At 41.3% G+C, this 19,084-nt stretch overlaps 1 protein-coding gene across 2 annotated transcripts in view; it reads right to left on the bottom strand.

Annotated features, from left to right (window-relative positions):
• The window catches only part of LOC126237120 (uncharacterized), a 331,755-nt gene that overhangs the window by 11,236 nt on the left and 301,435 nt on the right, over positions 1–19,084 (bottom strand). For both annotated transcript variants that reach the window (XM_049946935.1, XM_049946936.1), the window contains one exon: positions 12,899–13,094. In XM_049946935.1, coding sequence (XP_049802892.1) covers positions 12,899–13,094 — 196 coding nt within the window. The remainder of the gene's footprint in view (positions 1–12,898; positions 13,095–19,084) is intronic.

Here is a 19,084-nt window from a genome sequence, read left to right as displayed (position 1 = left end):
GTCGACATAACCTCATTCAAACATTAGTTGATTTGTGTCTGCATCATACAGTTGTTCTTGATTGAAAACGTCAGTTTATAGGCCTAATTCTTTCATTTGCGGGAGGTGTTACTGTTTTGTTTCAATATGAAGAAAACAGCTGCTGAGTCTCATTGAATGCTCTGAAGTATACATATGGTAAGGACGCTATTAGTGAGAGAACCTGTTGTGAGTGGTTTCAACACTACAAGAATGGTGATTTTAATGTCGTAGACCGGCACAGTGGTGGAAGGAGAATGTTTTCGAAGATGCAGAATTGGAGACATTGCTGAGTGAAGACTCATGACAAACTCAAGAAGAATTAGAATGATTAGTGGGAGTGACACAGCAAGCCATTTCAAAACGTCTCAAGGCTATGGGCATGATTTGGAAAGAAGGAATTTGGATCCCATGCAAGCTGAAACCAAGAGACGTTGAACAACACGTGTGTGTTTGTGAACAGTTGCTTCAGGGGCAAAAATGGAATGGATTTCTGCATCGCATTGTGACCGGGGATGAAAAATGGTTTCATTACGATAACCCTAAATGCAAAAAATCATGGGGATATCCCAGCCATGCTTCCACGTCAATGGCCAAGCCGAACATTCACGGCTCCAAGATCGTGCTCTGCATTTGGTGGGACCAGCTCGGCGTCGTGTACTATGAGGTGTTAAAACCAAGTGAAACAATCACAGGCGCTCGTTATCGAATGCAATTAATGCATATGAGCAGAGCATTAGAAGAGAAATGGCTGCAATACAGCAAGAGAGATGATAAAGTGATTTCGCAGCATGACAACACTTGACCCCACGTTGCAAAAGAGGTCAAAATGTACTTGGAAACATTAAAATGGGAAGTCCTACACCACCCGCCATATTCTCCAGGCATCGCTCCCTCTGACTCTCATCTGTTTATATCAACGGCACATGGCCTGGCTAACCAACACTTCCGATCTTACGAAGAAGTTACAAATTGCATCGATTTGTGGATCGCTTCAAAAGATGAAAAATTTTCTCGACACGGAATTCGTACACTGCTCAAAAGATGGGAGAAAGTAGTGACCATTGATGGAAAATACTTCGAATGATATATGTGTAGCCAATTTGTTTTATTAAAGCCTCAAATGTTGGGGAAAAAAAACTGTGGAAGCAAAGTTGTACACCTTGTTAATAGTCTGATTATTTTTTAACCAGCCAGACCTTTTAGCTTGCTTTTGAAAAGCATTTGATTTAGTACCCCATTTAGCTCTATTAAATGTAATATATTTATTTGGAATATCTAGATTTTTGATAGCTAGAACAAACAGAAAAATTACATTTAGGAGAAGAATGTACACAAAATGAAGTGCTGATGTCTTTGCAAGATTAGGTAACAACGCAACAAGTGCTTCTAGAAACAACATTAGTCCCATCAAGGAGAATGTTTCTACTGTTTACATGGTAATAGAGTGGTAAATAATATAGAGTGGGTAATAATTTTAGTACAAATAAACAAGCAAATAAAATTAACTTCTCTATAGCGGACTGTTGTAAGGTACACAAAAACATGTCACAGAAAACAGTACTCACACTAGCTTTCTTGTAGTAAAAGCACACGGACGCACAAAATAAATAATCTCCCGTAGTAGTGGTAAGACTGATTAATGAATGCAGGTACCTGGGCAGATGGAGGCAGCGGAGAGAGAGAGGTAGGGGGTGGGGGCGCAAAGGATGGAGGAGGCAAGGAGAGGGTAGTTTGAGGCAGGTCTTTTGATAGATGACTCAGTGACAGCACAACACAAAAGCTCAAAGGGGAGAGATATGAGAGGTAGAAAGAGGAAGAGGGGGGAGTGAGAGGAAGGTTGAGATGAGAGGGAGACACGGGGAGGAGAGGAGAGAGAAAGGGAGAGGGAGAATGGGAGTGGGGGAGAGGAGGGGGGGGAGAGAGAGAGAGAGAGAGAGAGAGAGAGAGAGAGAGAGAGACCATATTGGGTGGGAGGTGGGGGGATGAACAGTGGTGTAAGAGGGCGGTACACACTTGGATGGGGAAGGAGTGGGGGAGTGATGTAGACAAAAGAGAGGAGGGGAAAGATAGCGTAAGGCAATGGGAAACAGGCTAGTGGAACTTTCAGCCAGGGGAACTGCGAGAATGTAGGATATGCTGGAGGGACAATTCACATAGTTCAGAGAAATGTGTAATGAAGAAGTGTTACGGTGCGGTGGATGGTTAAGTCTGAAGTTTGCAAAGGTTTTACTGTAGCCATTCATGTGGGTAGAAAGTTGGTTACCTGTCACAATCACATAGAATGCTGTACAGAAGTGCAGCGTAGTTGAGATACAGTACCGTATGTGTAAATTGCAACACCAAGAAGGAAACACATGAATTCAATTAATTTAATGCCTTAAGTTAGATACGTGACAAGTAACAAACCTTTTCAAAGCTGCACGTCCTTTGAGCCCTACTATTCAGTATGTCGTGTGGCCACCATGTGCTGCAATTAGAGCTGCTATATGCCATGGCATTGAATCAATATGGTTCTGAATACGTTCCTGAGGGATTTCCCTCCAAGCAATTTGTATTCAAACCCACACGACACCAGTTATGGAGGACCGTAATGCACCAGGTGCCGACTAACCCTATCCCAGACATGTTTGATGGGCAACATGTCTGGCAATCGTGCAGGCCAGGGAAGCAATGGTACCTGTCGCTCATTGAAGGAGGCCTGTACATTCCTCACATTATGTGGCTGGGCATTGTCCTGTTGAAATGTGGCCTGTGGAGATGCCTGACACAGGGGAAGTACCTCGGGCTCCACAACCTCTTTTAGATAGCAGTTGCTGTTCAAAGTGCCTGCGCTACATATGAGGCGAGATTGGTTGTTGTAACCAATGGCACCGCAAACCATCACACTTGGTGTTTGTCCGCTATGCCACTCCACAATGCAGCTCTCCAGGTTTTGTTCACCATGGTACCGCTGGACATGTATGTGGCCATCACTGTAGGACACGTTGAAGTGGCACTCATCCGAAAAGATTATATGTTGCCACTCGGAACCCCATTGACAGTGTTCATGTGCCCATTGCAGTCAGGGGAGCTTGTGGTTTCTGGACAATGGAAGCCGAGGTAATGGCATGCATGCAATCAGTCCAACCTGCAGCAGACTGTGACGAACCGTTGATGCAGACAAGTTCATACCTGTTGCAGTGCTCCAGTGACGAGCCAACACTGTGGATGGCGCTGTACGGTCCATAATGGCCATGCAGACAAGATTATGGTCATCCCGTAGTGTGGTCATGTTCCATGGTCCAGTTCCCTCTCGTCACTGCCTATGACCTTTCTCTATCCACTGCTTCCACACATGCATCACTGTCATAGTAGCATATCCTGTGCAAGCCGAAATGTCGTGGTATGACAACCCCACTTCCCGGAGACTGACCACTCTGCCCTGTTCGAACTTGCTTACATGCCGATATGGCTCATTTTGATGTTGATGAGGCATTGTGGCACTCACTGTATTGTTTCCACCTTGTGTGACAGCTCTGCACCAACTACAGTAGGTGCAACACTGACCCTGTCAGACCGACACGTGGGGCCTCTGATCAGCCTACATGTATCCCATCTCGCTGCAAAATGTATCACGTATTGCTTGCACACTCGTCGCCACTTCCACCAAGTGTGGCGCTATTCAGATAATTCCTTCTCGGTGTTGAACTTTCACAAACGGCAGTGTATAACACTTGTACTTTCACATGTGGTGTTGCCTTCTTTTGTGACTGGACTGTAGTAGAAGGTAGTGGGTGGGTGTATGGGACAGGTCTTCCATTTGGGTTGACAACAAGAGAATAACCTGTGGGTTGCATTACTGGGAGCAGTATTGGTGTAGGGGCAGACAAGGATATTTTGTATGTTACATGGGCAGCAGATCACTACTTTGGCTGATGCAAGTAGGATATATCTGTCATCTGTATCAGAGGAGTGCTAGTAGGTGGCTGATTAACATGGCTCATGGTGTCAGGGGTGGAGATGGCACGGGACATTTGTTTCTGGATGAACTAGATAGGATATTGGCTGTCAATAGAAGCTCTGGTTAGGCTCTTGGGACATTTTGACAATTCCTGCTTTCAACCACAGATGCAGCATCTGTGGACAGTGAGGCTGTAAAGGAAAGACTTTTAGATATGGAACAGGTGACAACTGCCAAAGTTGAGGTACTCTTAGTGGTTGGTGCACTTGATCTGAACAGACATATTTATGCGGTCTGTTGAGAGATGGAGATCAACATCTAGGAAGATGGCTGGTTGAGTTGAGAAAGACAGTTCTTGTCCCATTACCATTAGGCTCCGTATTGGTCACCGCAGATGTGGTGTCCTTATACACTAACACCCCCCTCCCCTTTCTAACATCCTCCTGATACGAAACCCAGAACCTCTTTCCTAATCCTCCTAGCCAATTCCATCCTGACCCACAATTATTCCAGTTTTGAAGGCCAAACCTATAAATAAATTCGTGGTGCTGCTATGACACTCGCAGGGCACCATCCTGTGCCAACTTATTTATGGGCCACCTAGGTCTAGAGGAGTCCTTCCCATCTAGTCAACACCTAAAAACCCTTGTCTTGTTAAGATGCATTGATAACATTTTTATGATCTGTATTCATGGTAGGAACAACCTCTGCTCTTTCCTCCATAACCTCAACACCTACTCCTAAATGTTCTTCACCTGATCCTTATAATTCAATGAGGCATCTACCTAGATGTCCATGAACAACTCTCAGATGGTTCCACAAATATGTGTTGTTACATGGCAGTTTACACCCAGTCTGTCATGTAACCTATTTTTAAAACATTCAGATGCCTTAGTCACCACTGAATACAATGCGGGCCTGGAAGGAGGATCTAAAAAACTTCTATAGCAATTCTAATCAATGTACAATGACAATCCTTTCTCAGAAAACAGTAATCAAGCAAATGAAGAGATTGTACAAGAAGTGTCAACAGCTTGAACTGAAAGAGGCCCAAACTGGTAACAAATCCTGACATACCGGTGAGCATCGAAGTTAGTAAAACGTCTCCACAATAATCCTAGGACTCCAGCATCTGATCTAACTGGAGTAGCTCCCAAAAGGTTAGCTCACCGCCTTATATTAAAAGAGGAAATACTACAAAAAAAAAAGAGAGTAAAAATCCTACATGATATGAGTACTTTAGTGGCTGCCCTCGACACTTCATTCAGTGATGAAGAGTTAAGAAGAATGCTTCACTAAACGAATCAAAACAAAGCTACTAGCTGCACTGAACAAATAGCATTCTGGGCTGGCAGCACTAAAATGAATAGTTTTATCACTACCATTCACATTCTGACAGTCTGGAGGTGTTAGTCATCCTAAATCCAAGGAAAGAATCTACAGAGACACAAAACTTCAGCGTGTGTCACTTCTGTGTCATCTGTACAAGGCACTTGAAAGAATAGTTCTTGACAGAATTTTTGGCACAAGAAAGACCAAAATCATACCAGAACAAGCAGGATTTATGCCTAGTCAGTCATGTTGTAGCCAAATACTGAATCTCACTCAACACAGCTTCGAACAGAAGCAGATAACTCAAATCACTTTTGCAGATCTCTTGGCTGCCTATGATAATGTCAATCACCAACAGTTGCTTGTTAAATTTTGTAACATGACTAAGGATTCGGAATGACGAAATTAGTAGCACACCTCCTTTAAAATAGATGTTTATATTGACACTACAGGGAAGGAACAGCTGCTGGAGAATGCAAAAGAATGCCCTACTCCAACGCAGAGTCATGTTTCCAATTTTAATAACATTTACACAAACGACCAGCCTGTAAACGGTGAGATGTCTACACGATTACTCTGTATCCACAATTAAGAGTCTGGCAGAGGGTTCAATGAACCACCTTCAAGCTGTCTCTCTACTGTTCCACTCTCGAATGGCACGCGGTAAAAATGAGCACTTAAATTTTTCTGTACGAGCCCTGATTTCTCTTATTTTATCGTGATGATCATTTCTCCCTATGCAGGTGGGTTCAAATAGAATGTTTTTGCAATTGGAGGAGAAAACTGCTGATTGAAATTACACAAGAAGATCCCATCGCAACAAAAAACATCTTCGTTTTAATGATTGCCACTCCAATTCACGTATCATGTCTGTGGCACTATCTCTCCTATTTCGCAATTAATACAAAACAAACTGCCCTTTTTTGATTTCATCCGTCAGACCCACCTGATGCGGATCCCACACCGCACAGCAATACCCCTGAATAGGATGGACAAGTGTGGTGTAAGCTGTCTCTTTAGTAGACCTGTTGCACCTTTTACGTGTTCTGCCAATGAATTGCAGTCTTTGTTTTGCTCTACCCACAACATTATCTATGTGATCATTCCAATTTAGGTTATTTGTAATTGTAATCCTTAAGTATTTAGTTGAATTATCGCGTAATCGTGTAATCAAAATTTAGCAAATTTCTTTTCGTACTCATGTGAATAACTTCATACTTTTCTTTATTCAGGGTAAATTGCCACTTTTCGCATCACACACATATCTTACCTAAATCATTTTGCAATTCCTTTGGTCATCTGATGACTTTCAAGATGGTAAATGACAGCATCATCTGCAAACAATCTAAGAGGGCTACTCAGATTGTCTCCTATGTTATTAATATAGATCAGGAACAATAGAGGGCCTATAACACTTCCTTGGGGAATGCCGGATATTATTTCAGTTTTACTCTACGACTTTCCATCAATTACTACGAACTGTGACCCTTCTGATACAAAATCATGAATCCAGTCGCACAGCTGAGGTAATATTTCATAAGAACGCAGTGTGGTTAGAAAACGCTTGAGTGGAACGGTGTCATAAGCCTTCTGGAAATCTAAAAATGTGGAATCAATTTGACATCCCCTATCGATAGCACTCATTATTTCATGAGTATAAAGAACTGTTGTGTTTCACAGGAACAATATTTTCTGAATCCGTGCTAACTACGTGTCAATAAATCATTTTCTTTTAGATACTTCATAATGTTCGAACACAGTATGTTATAAAACCCTACTGCAAATAGACATTAGTGACATAGGCCTGTAATTCAGCAGATTACTCCTATTTCCCTTTTTGGGTATTGGTCTGACTTGAGCAATTTTTCAGTCTTTAGGTGCGGATCTTTCTGCGAGCGAGCGGTTGTATATAACTGCTAAATACGGAGCTGTTGTATAGCATACTCTGAAAGGAACCTGACTGGTATACAATCTGGACCGGAGACCTTGCCTTTATTAAGTGATTTAAGCTGCTTTGCTACAATGAGGATATTTACTTCTGTTTCTCATCTTGGCAGTTGTTCTTGATTGAAATTCAGGAATATTTACTACTTCTTGTTTGATGAAGGAGTTTTGGAAAAATGAGACAGTTTATATATGACAATGATACTACCATGGCTGCATAAGGAAAATCATATGAGGAACTGGAAGGAAATTGATGTGGACTCTCAAAGACTTAGCTGTCTACTGCAAAGAAAACTTCCTCAATCCAAATCCCTATAAAACTTAGGTGTGTGCCTTCCATCTTAAAATAAAGAGGCACATAGGCAATTGAGAGTTATGTGGCAGTGTCAGGAGCTAAACCAGGAGGACTCACCAAATTACTTGTGTATCCAGTTTGACAGAATCTGACATTTCGAAAGCACTGTCAAAACATTAAGGGGAAAGTGTGTGCGAGGAACAATATTATACGAAAATTCACCAGCATGAAATGGGCAGCTCAACCACTAATTCTGAGAACACTGGCTCTTGCACCATGTTTTCTGCAGCAGATTACGCAGCAGCTGTTTGGGACAACTCTGCACATGCCAAATACGTCAATGTGGCAATCAATGAGAGAATACGCATAGTGTATGGCTGCCTAAAACCAAGGACAGTTCAAAAAATTTATGTCATTGTCAGCACAACTCCACCCATAATCAGAAGGAAAGTTGCGGCTAAACAGTCTAATGACCCCTGGCATCCATTATACAGTTACCAAATACAGCAAAGCTGACTGAAGTCCCGACAATGTTTTATACAAAAACTGTATTAATCAGGCGCTGATAAAGCTTAAAGAACAATTGGCTGCTGGGACTCATCTACTATTTCCGACAGAGAGAGTGCTTAACCACGAAATACCTGGTGTCACAAGGCCCAGTCCCCGCCTGAGAAAATGAGAGTATACAGAGAACGATTCTTGCGAGTGTGGTGCAATACATCATCTACATCTAATAATATCCCCAAAAATACGCAACACTTATGCAGTAGCAGACCTTAGCACAGCATATGACAAAGCCATCCATGTGGCTGATTACTGGAAATATGGATTATAGTTAGCGACACACAAACATGTAAGTAAGTAGGTAGTCAGTATATCGTGAATTCTGTAACACTGCATAAAAACTGGAGAAAATATTCACTGCTGCCAATGATTGCACTGCTAAGTACTACTTCTTCGCCTGCAGACTGTGGAGGGGAAAAAAAAAAAAAAAAAACACCCACCCACCCACCCACCCACCCACCCACCCACACACACACACACACACACACACACACACACACACACACACACACAACAACAACAACAACAACAACAACAACCCGGCTGGGTAATATCTGAACTGAAGGCTAAGTGAAAACAAAGAGCTTCACACTAAGGAACAAGCCATTGGACATTACCGTGCCACACAGGAATGTTCATTTAAATCTAACTAAGGGGTTCTGTGACTGACTCACAGTTATTACTTCGATAGAAAGCGTGATTTCCCATGTGTGCCTACAGGTAAGGCTTTCGGTTGACTATTACTGGAAATGCGTTATGTAGTGGTGGAGATTTTCTGCCTTCTTTCCCATGCCACGCCATTACTGGTTAACAACCACAAAATCCACGAGAGTAAGAAACTATCAAACTTGTTTATAAAATTATTAATGGTCAGAGCTCAGAACGTCTGCTGCAATTGGCCAACAAGCTTCTGATACTGGCACAACCAACTAAGTTGTTTCAGAGAAGCCATCAAGTACACACTTCACTCCTGATAGGCACAAAAGATATTCTGAGAGATATGTCTCCAACTAATGGAAAAGTACTGAGGCCGAGCTGGACTCGGAATCTGCAGCCAATACTACAGCCATCTTCAACACTAGCACCTTTTAAGAGTGGTAAGCATGTGCAGTCGATGCAGCTACCAAAGCGAGGGGAATGTAAAGCTAGCTAATTTCCACCGGGGTTTCATTGCACAGATTTAACATTCACAGACAGCTAGTAGCACATCATGTGGTTTGGGCAAAAGTATTGGTGTTCTTTCTTGCTTTTGGGGGAACTGTCTTCAAATCACTAACCGTTTTAACAGTCACTGGCCATACCCCAAATATAGTTTCATATTATGTCCACCCGCCTATGCCAAGGCTATAATTCATATTTGCAGGCTCTTGTCCACTTATTAAATATTTATATGCTTGATTCAGTGGGTAAATAATTTTGACTGATTTCTTATGTCAAAAGACCAAACTGTTATAGTGATGGTTAGTTTCCTTTTATAGTTTGACAAGTACCTTCATTAATATATCAGTGTAAAATATGGTACCCATACTTTCATGCTTAATTGGGCCATCCCCAATATGTTATCCATCAGTTTTCAGATCAACAAATACAATTTTGTCAGTCATTTGCCAGGATTCCTTGAGTACTGGCAGTCTCTCTTTCTTGTGGCTGTATAAAAGGGTGAGTATTTGAATCACTTGTGAGTATTTGAATCACTTGCTTACTGATCACATTTAACCTGGGAAAGTATAGACGATCACCGCTGTTACTGCACAAGTAAGTAAAGGCATGGATTTGGGGAATTCCTGAAAATTTTGAACAGCTATGGCTAAAGGGTAGTAGTTAAGGGACTGATTGTCACATCAGATGGCAGGTGTGGGCAATATTAATATTTATCAAACAATTCTGTGAGGCAGGTTAATGATGCCACTCACAGATGAGAAGGCATCGCCCAGAAGGCACTGTTTACAGCTGTGAAGTGATCAGGGCAGCACAGGGCAGTGATGTGCTTTGAAGAACCCGTATGTTGCAGTTACAACAGTGCCTAGTAACCTGTGTGTAAGAATGAAGTGGGCTGAGGAAAGTTGGCGTAATAATTATTAAGGAGCACTCCACTTATCCCCTCTACAGGAACGATGTCAGAGGCATAGAGAAAAAACAGATAAATATGCGAGCCCAGAGGCTCAAATGGGAGCAATAATGTTGCCATTCTGTCAACATCTAGAACCAGAGCAATGGGCGGACCGAGTTCAATAAAAATTGCACTGCAGAATACACTATAAGCAGGCCTTTCTGGCGGGGTAAGATCTGAAGGCCAGGTGAAAACACAGAGCTTCAGACTGTTGGTCCAGCCATTGATGGTGTCGTGCCACACAGGAATGTTCGTTTAAATCTGAGTAAGGGGTCCTGTGGTTGGAAATCTGAGTAAGGGGTCCTGTGGTTGGTTCAAAGTAATTATTTCGATAGGAGGTGCAATTTCCTCACATGTGCCTATGTGCGAGGTTTTTTAGCTGACTGGGGCTGAAAATCTGTTATGAAGTGTGTGAGATTTTCTGCCTTTCTTCCTGTATCACAACATTATTGGTTAACAAAACCTTGACAAAATCTGCGAAAATAGGAAGCTGTTAAACTTGTTTATAAAATAGTTATTGATTGGACTGTGCAAAGTCTGCTACAATCAGCCAGTGAGACATCACAGAGTATATTTGCTTCAGGGAGGCTGTCAAGAACACTTCTCAGTTTAGACAGCAACAGAAGACATTCACAGAGAGACATGTCTCCGACTCAGAGCAAGGTAAAGAGGCCAAACTGGACTCAGAATTTCCAGTCGCTACTGCACGAGGCGTGGGGAACATGTAGCTAGTTAATTTATACCAGAGTTTCATTGCACAGATTTAACATTCACAGCGAGCTATTTTCATCCATTACATGCTTTGGCCAAAGTATTGGTGTTAGCTCTTGCTTTTCTGGAGACCTGCCTTCAAATGACAGACTATTTTCACAGTCACTAGCCATGTCCATGAGATAATTTCATATTACCCTTTTATATGTACACCCACCTGTGCAAAGGCTATATAGTTCGTCTTTCTAATCTCTTGACCACTTCTCAAATGTTTATATACTTGATTCAATGGGTAAATCATTCTGGTTCATGTCTTATGTCAATAAACGAAATTGTTATAGTGAAGGCTAGTTTCCTTTAGTTGTTTGATGAGTCCCTTCATTAACACATCTGTCTGAGGTGTGGTATCCATACATTCATGCTTAACTGAGTCATCCCTAGTAATTTTTATTTAATAAGACATTATCCATTGCATGACATTATTATTATTATTAATATTATTATTATTTAATTTTCATGATTTTATGTGAAGCCTCCCTCCCCTGCTTCTCACCGGACATCAGATCTATAGCATCGTAGGGTTTGCCAAACAGTGACTCACTTTGACATCTATCACCTGCTCCATGTCAAGAAGTCTTCCTCACAGCCTTGCCACCAGTGGATGCCACATCTGCAGTGGAAAGCAGTTGTTGAAATGTGATGAAAACCTTACCAGGGCCTCTACTGACACACTATTTGCTATCCAATTCATCCATAAACAGATCTCCCGTGCCACCACCTACTCTGACACCAGTAACCCTCTTAACCAGCCAATGCCTCTGATCACCCAGTATCACCCTGGTCTTGAAAAGCTCAACCACATCCTTTGCCAGGGTTTGGATTACTTATCATCGTGGCCAGAGATGAGAGATATCCTCCTACCCAAAATATGACCCACATCAAAGTAGTGTCCCCATCACCCATCCAACCTACAGAATATCTTTGTCCATCCCTATCTCAATCCTGCACCTCATGGGTCATTCCCTTGTGGTCAACCCAGATGCCGTAAGTGTCGCCCCCCCCCCCCCCCCCCATCTCCTACTGTAATCCAGACACAATACAAGGCAGTGCAATACGTGAAAGCAGATGTGTTATATTTGAACTATGCTGTACTTTTGTACAAAATTCTGTGTGGGCATGGCAAGTAATCAACAGTCTACTCGTACGAATGGCCACAACCAAACTGTTGCAAACATCAGACTTAACCTACTAGTTGTCAAAAATGCTGCATACCACAACACTAATTAATGCAACAGCTGCTTCACTGCTTGGGCCACTTGGATATTCTCTTCCAGTACAAGTTTCTCTGAACTATGTAGGTGTTAACTGTTTCTCTGCATATCCTGCACTTTCTCAGTCCCCCAGCTGAAACTTCCACTAACCTGTTTCCCATTGCCTTACATTATCTTTCTCCTCCTCTCTTTTGTCTACATCACTCCCCAACTCCTTCCCTGTCCAGGTGTGTAGTGCCTTCTTACACCACTCTTCCTCCCACCTCCCCATATGGGCATTCTCTCTATGTATGTTTGGGTGTTTGTGTGAATTTGTGCACTTTTACTAGAAAAAGAGCAAGAGCTCCAAGATAGTATGAATACTGTTTCCCATGACATGTTTTTGTGCTGCACACAGCAGTCTGCTATAGGTCAGTGGTTGCCTTATTTTTCTATCCAGGAATTTCCATTAGTGTTTTAAAATTAAATTCAGCAAGTAAAATACAGTGCTTAATGTAAAATTTCTGAAACAATGTTAAATATCAAGATCAACAATGAATACCAAACTACAGATATTGTATTTCTACTAAAAGATATTTCAGAAAACGTGGTTCTGTTATCTATGGATTAGATATACAATCCTTGGGATAGAAATAATGCAGTTTTCAATTGAGAATTACTTACAAAGCCATGAATATAATTCATAAAAGATAGTACTTCTAAAAACTTACTTGTCCAGCATCTGAAACATCTCAAAGTTATCTGTTCTATTTACTTCAACAAATGGTAGAGTCATGCCAGTAGTATCGAGAATTTTTAATAAGACATGTCTCCCACTAAATTTAGAAAAACTTCTAACAAATTCATCTGTACAGAAGTAAGCTTGTTCATTGTAGTTTATAAGATTAAGTACTCTTCCAGATATCACTGAAACACAAAGGGCATGAGAATGTTAACAGTTGAGATGATGTACATATATTATTATCAAGCATGCTAATTATTCATTAGAAACATTTAAAACACAGAAACGTACACTTTATATAAAATAATTGGTCATGATTACGTGCAACATGCAAGCTGAAGTTGATGAATCTCAGGTTTGGGACAAGTTATATAAAAATGTTGTCTTTCATGGCCAATGTCGATGAAGTAAAAAGTTCTTGAGATTTGGTACAACGCAATTCCATCCCAAATCTTTGGACCTGACGTTTGAGCTTTCTTACTGTGATCTCCTCCAAGGAAATAACTGAACACTGTCGAAGTTTCTCAAACTTAAAGAGAGTATTTAGTGAATTTATTGGTGTAAATATTTATGACTGACTATTCAATTACATTTCCACAACTGGAGGAAGTATTTACTGGCATTCCATTAGCTGGGAGGAAGGGGGATGGGGGGGTGAGTGTAAGTGATGCCTGATTATATTTGCATACGGTTTTTAGCAATCTCAACTGTCTGTATGACTTTTTGTTAGATATTTATGGTGCTTTAGCTAAAATAAGGACATTAGAAAAAAAAAATCTGTATCTTGAATGAAGAGTTGCTTGAGCCACACGTGGTGCTCGTCATCTTTTACCATTCTTTACCTGTACAATATGTCTCCCACTTGTATATTTTATCACACTTGGGCTTAATTCTGTCTACTGCAACAGTCTGTGGTGGATATGGTTGGTCTTTTATCAATATCAACTCCTCTTTTATTTTATGGTCACTTGAAAAAAATTAGCTTTTGACCTTTGTGACAGAGGATATTTCTAATTCAATCAATCATTCTCATTATTTGCGACAAAGTACGCCAATTATTATCATCTTATCTGTTCTCTCTCTTTCCTATCTGTTACTCATTTACATTTCAGTGAGACCCCTATCTGCTGACTTAGCATCAATAGCTATTCGACGTCAATGTTTTCCTTAGATGACTTAATTCTCATTTTAACTTATCTTCATCACTAACAAGATATGTTCTAGCTGTCAATGTTCTGAGAACTTTCTCTTACTGCAGAGGGTGGTGCTGAGGATCCGCATGCAAGTATCTTCTGCATTTCTTGTATCATTTATGTCCTAATTTTCCATCAGGATATAAATGAAAGGTAAACCACGAGCAACCTCTCTTTCCACAGTGAAACTGATTTCAGGATGGATGCTGTTGAGAGACTTGTAGAAATAAGGAAATGTGTACTCTCTGTGTGGCCTAATGACGCTGAGGGTATTTTGAGCAAAAGTGGACAAAGAAGAATCCACTGCTACTCTTGTTTATTTGTTTATTAAAACTCTTCACCATTTGAAACAGCTGGATTGTAGGCAATGTTTCACTTGCTCTGCTCTGTTTGGTGATATCTTCTCTTCCACCTGGTCCAAAACTTCTTGTGTAGGAACATTTGTAAATAATGATTTAATGTCAAAACTCACAAATACGTCTGTTGACATCATATGAAGTATTTCCACAAAATGTGTAGAATCCTTCACAAACTTTGCAACTAGGTGCTGTAATTTGAAAGTCAAATGTTGTGTCAACAGATAATGTCATTCAGCTGTTTCCATTTACTATGAGATGCAATGGATATTCTGCCTTGTGGAAGTTTGCTAGGCTATAAATTCTAGGAATGAGGGTAATGACAGTATCATTGTAGCTTCTGAACGAGCAAACGTGACCAAGGGGCCTTATAGATTAATACAATGACAGATGGGCTTCTGGTGACTATAAGAATATGGAAAATCTCCTGACCTGTCCTAACTGTATATGTACCCTTGATGAATTATGACATGAAAGCAAGGAAGCATTTGAGATATTTGGGCTGAAAAACCTTGATCTCTGGACCAAAAACTTAAAATAAGCAGCTTTGAATTCCATAACACTGAACAAGCCTGTCTCAGAATCAAATAGTTGCTGATGTTACTAGGTATTATCCTAAAACTAGGAAGTTGCCATGAATGAGAACAGAAAATTTAAGTTTATGTTTGTTTTCCCAATGGTTCAAATGGCTCTGAGCACTATGGGACTCAACTGCTGTGGTCATTAGTCCCCTAGAACTTAGAACTACTTAAACCTAACTAACCTAAGGACATCACACACATCCATGCCCGAGGCAGGATTCGAACCTGCGACCGTAGCAGTCGCACGGTTCCGGACTGCGCGCCTAGAACCGCGAGACCACCGCGGCCGGCTTTCCCAATGGTCAATCAAAAATGAAATTCAAGAAATACTGTCATTAACTGCCACACCACTACTAAGGTACTGTGCAAGTGATTGTCAGAAATAATGGAAATTATTGAAACAAATAATCTTCATCAACCATTACTTTGCGGTGACGGTGATTTAGAGATTAAAAAAAAATAATAATAATAATAAAAAAAAATAATAAAAAAACATGATTTTGTCCAGTATTTGTTACGTTACTTCTTTATTGGAACACTAGTAATTTCAATCAAACAAAAGAACATCCTCACACATCTTCACCCAATAAAAATGACTATAATTAGGGACTATGTGTTCTGTGGTAATTGATCAAAGCAGACCATCCTTAGGCATCTATTCACAAGAAGATTATTATTAGGAGCAATATGTTCAGTGACAACTGATCAAAACCCATCACATAACTGCAATAGGTTCATCACACATCCTACACTTACTATTAATGACATGAATTACATATAATGCATCCACACATGATCATTTGTATAAAAATCACTGTTATAAATTTACGGTATCAAATTATAAACTGCAGGAAAGCAACAGTTACACATGAGGCAATACACTGTTGCGGCAAAACACAGGTCCAATGGTAAATTCTCCTGTATCCCAAAAACAACGAAAATGAATACAGAAATCACACCAAAGATAATGCCCACAAATTAGTTGATACTCTTAGAAGGAGTACTTCTGGTGTCAACAACAATGGGGGAGGGGAATCTGAAAAGTAGATCAGCAAAACACATCAGAAACGAAGTAGACACAAATGTTAGGAAGTAGAGACAAGTATTACATACTACAATATACAGCAACTGTCACTTGCTACAATGTTTAAGGTAAATAATATCAATACAGAACAGGCATACGCTGACTTACTGAGTTGCTTGAGCCACACATGGTGCTTTCTAAATGCAGAAAAAATGTAAGGGTTTGAATGCAGTATTAGTAGTGTGCTGCTTGACAGTCACATCGATTAAATACTTAGGTGTAACGCTGCAAAGCGATACGCAATAGAACAAGCACATATGGTTAGCTGTACAGAAGGTGTATTATCGACTTTGGTTTATTGAGAGAACTCTAGGAAACTGTTGCTAATCTATAAAGGAGACCATGTACGGAACAACTGTGCGACCCATTCCTGTGTACTGCTTAAGTGCTTTCCCCACCAGGTCAGATTAAAGCAAGACATAGAAGCAGTTCAGAGGCCATTTGTTAGCAGTAGGTTTGATCACCATGTGAGTATTATGTAAATGCTTCATAAACTAAAAAAGAATCCCTGGAGGGAAGATAACATTCTTCTCATGAAACATTGTTGAGAGCATTTGAAGAACTGGCATTTGCAGCAGACTGCAGACCGATTCTACTGCAACTATCACACATCTCACACAAGGACCACATGAAGATAAAAAAAAATCTGAGTTCATAAGGAACCATATAGACAGACTTTTGTCCACAACTCCATTTGCAAATGGAACAGGAATGAAAATGACTAGCAATAGTACAAGATATCCCTGCCATGCACCATATGGTGGCATAGATGTAGATAGTCTTCTTTAAATAACAGTTATCTTAATGTAAGGCACAAGTGTTTTGCAAAGCAGGGTGAAAGAGGGAGTTCAACTAATTGCCACATATCTTTCCTGCAAATTTCACGAACAAACTCACTGATACATAGTACACTACTGTCCATTAAAACTGCTACACCATAAAGATGATGTGCTGCAGATCTGAAATTTAACTGACAGGAAGAAGATGCTGTGATATGCAAATGATTAGCTTTTCAGAGCATTCACACAAGGTTAGCACCAGTGGCAACACCTACAACGTGCTGACATGAATAAAGTTTCCAACCAATTTCTCATACACAAACAGCAGTTGACTGGCGTTGCCTGGTGAAACGTCGTCGTGATGCCTCGTGTACGGAGGAGAAATGCGTACCATCACGTTTCCGACTTTGATAAATGGTGGATTGTAGCCTATCGCGATTGCAGTATATCGTATCGCGACAATGCTGCTCGCGTTGGTCGAGAGCCAATGACTGTTAGCAGAATATGGAATCGGTGGGTTCAGGAGGGTAATACGGAATGCCGTGCTGGATCCCAACAGCCTCGTGTCACTAGTAGTAGAGACGACAGGCATGTTATCCGCATGGCTGTAATGGATGGTGCAGCCACGTCTCGATCCCTGAGTCAACAGATGGGGACATTTGCAAGACAACAACCATCTGCACCAACAGTTTGACGACGTTTACAGCAGCATGGACTACCAGCTCGGTGACCATGGCTGCGGTTACCCTTGACGCTGCATCACAGACAGGTGCACCTGTGATGGAGTACTCAACAATGAACCTGGATGCACGAATGGCAAAACGTCATTGTTTCGGATGAATCCAGATTCTGTTTACAGCATCGTGATGGTCGCATCCATGTTTGGCAACATCGCGGCGAACACACATTGGAAGCGTGTATTCATCATCGCCATACTGGCGTGTCAGACGGATTGATGGTATGGGGTGCCACTGGTTACACGTCTGGGTCACCTCTTGTTCGCATTGACGGCACTTTGAACAGTGGACATTACAATTCAGTTGTGTTACGACCCATGGCTCTACCCTTCATTCGATCCCTCCGAAACCCTACATTTCAGCAGGATAATGCACGACCGCATGTTGCAGGTCCTGTACGGGCCTTTCTGGATACAGACAATGTTCGACTGCTGCCCTGGCCAGCACATTCTCCAGATCTCTCACCAATTGAAAATGTCTGGTCAATGGTGGCCGAGTAACTGGCTCGTCACAATACGCCAGTCACTACTCTTGATGAACTGTGGTATCGTGTTGAAGCTGCATGGGCAGCTGTACCTGTACATGCCATCCAAGGTCTGTTTGACTCAATGCCCAGGCGTATCAAGGCCGTTATTACGGCCAGAGATGGTTGTTCTGGGTACTGATTTCTCAGGATGTATGCACCCAAATTGCGAGAAAATGTAATCACATGCCAGTTCTAGTATAATATATTTGTCCAATGAATACCTGTTTATCATCTGCATTTCTTCTTGGTGTAGCGATCGGAATGGCCAGTAGTGTAATTACCCGACATTGCCAGAAGCAGTAGGGTCTCTATATCAATGTAAAAATACCTTCCAAAACAGAAGTTTTCTTGTCCAGGATACGTATCGACAGTGATCAGTATGATGTTTGACCCCTTTTGGCCTGGATGCATGCAGATCTATCTAATTGGAAAGGGTGTCATAAGACCATTGCAACCTCTCCTAAGCCAATCTGGCCCCAACTGTTGAAACTGGTCTCTGATATTCTGGATACTGGCTCTGAACAGATTTGATGTCCAAGCTAGTCCCAAGCATGTTGTGTTGGGGACACATCTGGGGATCTTGCTAGCCACATGAATACGTCATACACACAGTTCACACACGTGCATACCTACCTTGTATGGGCGAGCATTGTCTTTGTGAAAAATGGCGTCATGATACCGTCACCTGAGAGGTAACAAATGAGAACATAGGATGTCCCTGATGTACCATTGTGTCATCAAGAGTTCCATCAGTCACTACCAGGTGTGATCTAAAGTCATACCTGGCAGTTCCCCACAGCATGATACCAGGAATAAAATGTTGCTGCTATACTCGCCAATGGTCATCTGCAGTAGTGCAGAACTGCCATACATTGCTGAATACAATGTGATGCTATTTATCAGCAGTCCACACTTCCCC

Source organism: Schistocerca nitens, chromosome 2 (assembly GCF_023898315.1).
Source record: "Schistocerca nitens isolate TAMUIC-IGC-003100 chromosome 2, iqSchNite1.1, whole genome shotgun sequence".
Lineage (NCBI taxonomy): Eukaryota > Metazoa > Arthropoda > Insecta > Orthoptera > Acrididae > Schistocerca > Schistocerca nitens.
This window is presented reverse-complemented; position numbering and strand designations above follow the sequence as displayed.